At 39.9% G+C, this 7,269-nt stretch overlaps 1 protein-coding gene across 1 annotated transcript in view; it reads left to right on the plus strand.

Moving 5' to 3' along the window:
- The first annotated feature begins 614 nt into the window (after nt 1–614).
- Nucleotides 615–7,269, plus strand: part of LOC115216593 (kelch-like protein 18) — a 37,884-nt gene continuing 31,229 nt past the window's right edge. Inside the window, exon 1 of the mRNA XM_029786060.2 lies at nt 615–1,909. Within this exon, the coding sequence (XP_029641920.1) occupies nt 1,715–1,909 (195 nt within the window). The 5' untranslated portion in view covers nt 615–1,714. The remainder of the gene's footprint in view (nt 1,910–7,269) is intronic.

The following is a 7,269-nucleotide window of genomic DNA, read 5'->3' on the forward strand; positions in this document are numbered from 1 at the left end:
TTTGTTATTATTTAATGTATCTTGCCGATTTTTCCATAGTTTCTATCCTTTTTCCTTTACAGCTAGCGAAATTATGATGTTGAAGGCTGATGGAGAATCTTATCCTCGTCATCAATATATTAACAAGACAATATATTTACTCAAACAATAAAGTCGCACAGAATTTATCCAAGCAAATACTTGACGTACCTCTATACCCTTATTCCACCTTTTTACTATCTTCCTGTTTAATTCTTTGTACTGTGCATTTACTTCTAGCCTCCAATACTGCCTTTTGTATTTTTATTTAACTTATATATCCGCCCTGTGCCCCACACCGTCCCATTTAATGTTCTCCGACCAGTTGAAGCGCCTCTCAGCATTCTAGACAATAAGCTCATTCTTTTTTTCAAGAGTGGTTGTAAGAGTTCCTTTACTTCCACTTCAAAAGAATAACAAAGATTTTAAGCTCCTCCCCGTCGAAATGGTAACTATTTTATTTTATAAGAAGACTGTCACCCGTCAGTCTAGGGCCGAATGTACAATAAGCATGGATTAGAGGATTAAGATTAAAGAGATTATCAGAATTAGAAGGAAACTTCCGTCCAGGAAGAATTTGCTTTGTGAATGAAGGGGAGATAACTATAAAAGGAAGCCTGGCTCGGTGCTTCTTTTGGCTGAGGACGGAATTAGTGGAACCAATTAAGCGGAGGAAAAAGCGATATTATCACGGATGTAACCAGTTTATTAGTATGATAACTTTACCAAATATGTAATTTGTGTCCTCGGAGTGTCTTGTCCGTCGTTTGAAAGGAAAGAGTATAAATGGTGAGGAATCCGTTCTGAATAGTCGTCACAATTCTTCGAAATTCTCTACAAATGTCGGGTTGCGACTGATTCAACAAAGAATTGCCGAAGACACGAAATGAGGATTATTATTATTACTTGAAGACTGCCTGTTGAATATTATGGTCAGTGAAGAAGTGAAAAAAATGAGGCTGTGTTGTGTGTCTTGAAACCGTTCGCTTCATTTCTCTCTCTCTCTCTCTCTCCCTTTCTGTCCCCAATGCAGCATTCATTCTTTCCTGTTCGAAGATTGTGCTACCAACCAGTTCCATCGTTTGAACCATTGGGACTGGTGTTAGAACAACAATATTCTAATCTTCAAGTCAACAAACTCCCACCTCTACGGACAGACGATGGATTACCCAAAGAAATACAACTAATGTATTATTATAGGTGGCAAAAAACATTCCGAAGTATTTCTTCTTGACAATGAAAAGTAGACCAGTTACAGACATTTAGAATATTATATTGTTTCGCGCTGAAGCTGTAATTAACTGAAGCAGAAAAAACATCCGGAGATAATGAGATTACGGAATCTGAACTAACAATATTGACTGTCGCCAAAAAGAATCAGTGGAGACAGCTCGTTATTCTTCATCAGTCATTACAAAGAACATCAGGATGGAAGAACTGTTCAACAACTAGGTTCTCACAGACCTGCTGTGCTTCTCTACTCTGTTACACTGATATTATTATCTCTTTAATATTGTTTCGTTAAACAGCAATTCTGGATCAACAACAGCCTGGAGCCGAATGTGTACCAAGCAACAGCGAGGTACCGTCGGCTTGGTGTGCCGAAGAGTTGGAGCAAGATATATTCCCACCCTGGGCCACGGTGGCGGCCTTGCGGGGTGCTACCGCTGCGGCGGCACCCACGCCGCTGTCGTCTATGGCGACAACGCCTTCCACATCTTCATCCCTGATTGCAACCGGTGTTGGGGCCGGGACCCAGTTGCCAGGGTTATGTGGGGAGACCACGTCAGAAGAATCTGCTGTCTACATCAACAACAATTTACCTACAAATGCCTTTCCGGCCATCGAAGACATCCGTCGAAAAGGGAAACTCTGTGATGTAACACTAAAGGTAAGTCACATCTTTATTAAGCTCTCGATCGAAATTTGTCACCCACGTACTCTATTAAGCTCCGTGTTACCTAATTAATTGAAAATTTAATTAGTGATGGCTGTTGTCTAGTCACAAAGTCAGCCCTAATAGAACAGACCTATGATCCAAGGGTGACAAAGTCACAGGGGAAAAAGTCACGATTTATGGAATCCGTACAAAACCTCGGAGACTTTTTGACCTGGATTCTATCCAAGATATCTAGCCATGACCATCTCGTCATATTTATTCAGTCACAACGTGCTCCGAATTACATTATTTCATGTATCCTTTAAAAACGTGGAGAATGGTTTGAGGAAAATTTAGCTGTTATTTCTAGTGAGTAGAGTGACCACGTTGAACAGGGGTGGGTAACCCTCGTTTGCCTTAAAATTTGAAGGTATCCAATGACGAAGTCTCTAAAAACACCAAAAAAAAAAGTAAGTTTTAAGACCTAAACAGTAATTTAATATAAGTTGCTTAATTAAGAATTCGTGAACTTAACACTTCATTTTATTTTTCTCAGTACAGATGCATTCCACGGGTTCTTCTAACTTTGCAATTCGCCCCTGGTACTAAGAGTGCCCCTTCACATTTCTGATGTAAACATTCCCTTTGATTAGTTTTATTAAAGTGTGGTACTACCTCGTGGATGGCACCCTACCACTTAAGTGGTTTTGCACTCAAAGGAAACCATGTTTCTTCACTTCACTCGACGTTATTGAGAAAAACATGAACGTTCACGCCTCATCTTAGGGTTTTGTTCCCCTTGCAAAAGTGACTGAGCCTAACCCTCGTGTACAAAGTCTTGTTGGTTTCATGAAAGACCAACTTTAATATAAATATATTCTAGTTGTAAAGAAGATTCTTTGGAGTGTTTCTGGCACTTAATTCCAGTTTCATAGCATTTAGTGTATGTAAAATAAATCCTCCCATGATTAGACACTATTCTATCATAGGTAACAATTCATTAGATCTTGTATCTATATGAACTCAGACCAACAAAGCATTCTACCCAGAAAACGAAATATTCCCCCAGGCATGGCTGTGTGGTAAGAAGTTTGCTTCCCAACCACAAGGTTCCAAGTTCAGTCCTTCCTTGTGGCACCATGGGTAGGTGTCTTCTACTATAGCCTTGGGCCAGCCAAAGCTTTGTGAGTGTATTTGGTAGATGGAAACTGAAAGAAGCCTGTTGTATGTGTGTGTGTGTATATATATATATATATGTGTGTCTGATGAACGGCAACGAGAAACTCAGAGTAACAGATTTTGTTGAATTTTCTGCTGCTTTAAATAAAGCATATTACTCTACCACTGGTATTTGAGTACTCTTTTTTCCACCTTGTTTCACATTTATGTGTTTACTCCGGTGTAACCCACTCCTTATAAAAGTTTGAGCGACTCTGCACAAGTAGGAAGAACAAACAGCTGAAAAAAAATATATATATATAGTAATCATTGATTAATATTTGCCTTCCAAGCTGGCATGAGTTGGACAGTTCAACAGGAGTTGGCCAAGCAGAAGACTGCACCAGACATTCTGTGTCTGTCTCGGCATGGTTCTGTGGCTGGAGGTCCTTCCTAACACCAACCACCCTGCAGAGTGGACTGAGTGTTTTTTACGTGGCACCAGCACAGGTGAGGTCAGTTTTGACATGCTCTTTCTAGCTGGATACACTTCCAAAATGCTAACCACTTAACACTGTGGACTGAATGCTTTTTACATGATGTATATATATATATGTGTGTGTGTGTTTGTTCTCCATCATCAAATAGCAACCAGTGTTGGTGTGTTTACGTTCCCATACCTTAGCAGTTCCTGCCAAAGAGACCGATAGAATAAGTACGAGGCTTTAAAAAACACAGGTTAAGTGCTGGGGTTGAATTATTCAACTTCAACAATTCTTCAAGTCTGAAACAGGTAAAAAAAATAATTATGAGCACTTATAAATCCATTAGGTGCAAGTTTACTTCCTCATTCTCTCAGGCATCTCCTTTTTCCCTTTTAGAGTTGTGGTTCTCAACCAATTTTTTACCTGCCGACCACCCCCACCTGATTTCTATTGTACTCTACTGGATCCCCATAGCCATTTGATGTTTACAAAATATCCTATTTTATTTTTATAATTAAATATTATTAAGAATTGTATTTTAAAAAATGTTGAAATATTTTGTGCATTGTAGAGGCATATCAAATTTAGTGCCCGTGAATTTTAACAACAAAATCTTCTGTTGGACCCTGGTTGAAAAACCACAGTTCCAGTGGGTATCAATCGACCCCAGTAGAATTTCGAACAGTCAGACATCAATGAACAGCCACACATCAACAGACCTTTTCCATATAAGCCCTCTCCACCAGCTGAAAGGGAGACAAAGAAACCTTTACATGTTCACTTGACTTGCTAGAAATGGTAGTGAAACCACCCTCAAATCACACCTCACCATTTTTAAGAAACAAAGAACATATTAGATAAGGTAGTCAACAACAAAATGAAAAGAATATGTGTATGTATGTATATATTCTTGTTACCACTTTTACCCCTCTGTAAAAAATCCCAAATTTTATTTAATTTGCTTTGCGGGAAGGACTATTTCAGTGATGTTGCATCTTGTCCTTACCTTCGAAACGCAGAGTGGATGAAACAGGGACAACTGAAGAAGGGGAATATTCCTTGTGTTGTATGTCTTGTGCTCTGATTTTTCGTTGTTTGAAAAAAAGTTCGTTTCCATGTTTTTGTTTTTATGTTTCCGTTTCTCATTGTGTTCAACGTTTTTTGATGTCCTGTACCCATATATGCATGTATATATACATATCGATGTAGGTATGTGCATATATGTATGTATATATGCATACACTTATATATTATTTATATTATATATATATTGGTGCAAACATGAAAACTAGAACTCAAAATATGAGTATATGTATATTTTTATTGATATTTAGTAAAAGTAATCGTGTCTCAAGGTCTGAGAGTTTCGTGCGTTGGCACTTATTGTGCCAACGCATGAAACTCTCGGCCCTTGAGTCACTCTGTTACTTCTGTTAAATATTAATAAAAATATACATATATATATGTTGTTATGTCTGGGGATGGTCATTTTTGGCAATTAAACACATGCCCTGTATCCTTAGTCTTCACATCAGCTTTATTATTATTATCATTATTATAATGTCTTTAGTCACACATCCTCTTCAGCGACTCTTTATCCTAAGTAAGAGGAGACACTTGGGATAGTCACTGAAGAGGTCACAGGATGTATGACAAAAGAGCTTTGACAAAAAACACTAAAACAATAACAATAATAATAACAAGGCTGAAGTAAAGACTAAGTACACAGTGCATGTATTCAATTGGCAAAAATATGACCATCCCCAAATATAACAATTATCTTTTGTTTTTTGATGTTTCCTACAATTTTTTCAAATTGTGTTAGAAATTCTATCATTATAAATTCAAAATGAAAGACATTTAATCATTTGTTTGACTTTCAGAATAACTGTCTTACATAAATTGGAATTTCTCATTTTTGTGGGGTGAGGGGGGGGGGGATTTAGGTTTTCCCACATTTTATAAAAGTATACCATATTTTAAAACATTCACGGAAGGACTTCCTTTAAAACTTATTAATCCCTGGCTTTTTAAAATGAAGAAATGGTAGTTCAAAACTTTTCCTCTGTAAATGCATATTAGAAATGTTTCAAAATGTGGAATTCTATAACATTGAATATAAATTGTACAATATACTTAGAACAACAACCAAACTTAGCTTACAGTTAGATTAGTCCCCTCTGCCAACCAATAAAAGCATGTTTCTTGCTTATGTTTGCTTCAACAAGAGTTCTTTGAAAGACAGCTGCAAACGAAGAGGCAGTATTTTGTTTTTGAGATGGGACACCATTGATGGTAGGCTCTTACTGCAGCTTCGTTTCATTGAGAAAGTTCTACCTTGTGTTTACGGCACACTCTATAATCCATAGGCAACATAGGGTTGCAAAGAAAGGAAATGCGTGTTGTGTTCTTGAGCAAGACACTTTATTTCACGTTGCTTCAGTTCACTCAGCTGTAGAAATGAGTTGCGACATCACTGGTGCCAAGCTGTATCGGCCCCTTTGCCTTTCCCTTGGATAACATTGGTGGCATGGAGAGGGGAGGCTGGTACGCATGGGCAACTGCTGGTCTTCCATAAACAACCTTGCCCGGACTTGGACCTTGGAGGGTAACTTTCTAGGTGCAATCCCATGGTCTGTGTCGTGACCGAAGGGGGTCTCAGATTTATATTATGCATGTATATATATATTATTTATATATATACATATATATATATATATATACATCATCATCATCATCATCATCATTTAACGTCCGCTTTCCATGCTAGCATGGGTTGGACGGTTCAACTGGTGTCTGGGGAGCCCGAAGGCTGCACCAGGCCAGTCAGATCTGGCAGTGTTTCTACAGCTGGATGCCCTTCCTAACGCCAACCACTCCGAGAGTGTAGTGGGTGATTTTATGTGCCACCGACACAGGTGCCAGACGAGGCTGGCGAACGGCCACGCTCGGATGGTGTTTTTATGTGCCACCGACACAGGTGCCAGACAAGGCTGGCAGACAACCACGCTCGGATGGTGTTTTTATGTGCCACCGACACAGGTGCCAGACGAAGCTGGCGAACGGCCACGCTCGGATGGTGTTTTTATGTGCCACCGACACAGGTGCCAGACAAGGCTGACAGACGACCACGCTCGGATGGTGTTTTTATGTGCCACCGACACAGGTGCCAGACGAGGCTGGCGAACGGCCACGCTCGGATGGTGTTTTTATGTGCCACCGACACAGGTGCCAGACAAGGCTAGCAGACGACCACGCTCGGATAGTGTTTTTATGTGCCACCGACACAGGTGCCAGACAAGGCTGACAGACGACCACGCTTGGATGGTGTTTTTATGTGCCACCGACACAGGTGCCAGACGAGGCTGGCGAACGGCCACGCTCGGATGGTGTTTTTATGTGCCACCGACACAGGTGCCAGACAAGGCTAGCAGACGACCACGCTCGGATAGTGTTTTTATGTGCCACCGACACAGGTGCCAGATGAGGCTGGCGAAATATATATTTATATTATGCATGTATATATATATTATTTATATATATACATATACACACCTTGCCTATATATATACATCACTCTTACACACATTCAATCTACTCGCCATTAATACCACCATGACACTGGACACACACACACACTACTACTCAACACACGCTGGCACGCTACATACGCCCCCACCCCTTCCCCTCCCTCCCTTCCTCCTTCCTTCTTTTTCTTACTACTGACCT

The sequence above is a fragment of the Octopus sinensis genome, linkage group LG10 (assembly GCF_006345805.1).
Source record: "Octopus sinensis linkage group LG10, ASM634580v1, whole genome shotgun sequence".
NCBI lineage: Eukaryota > Metazoa > Mollusca > Cephalopoda > Octopoda > Octopodidae > Octopus > Octopus sinensis.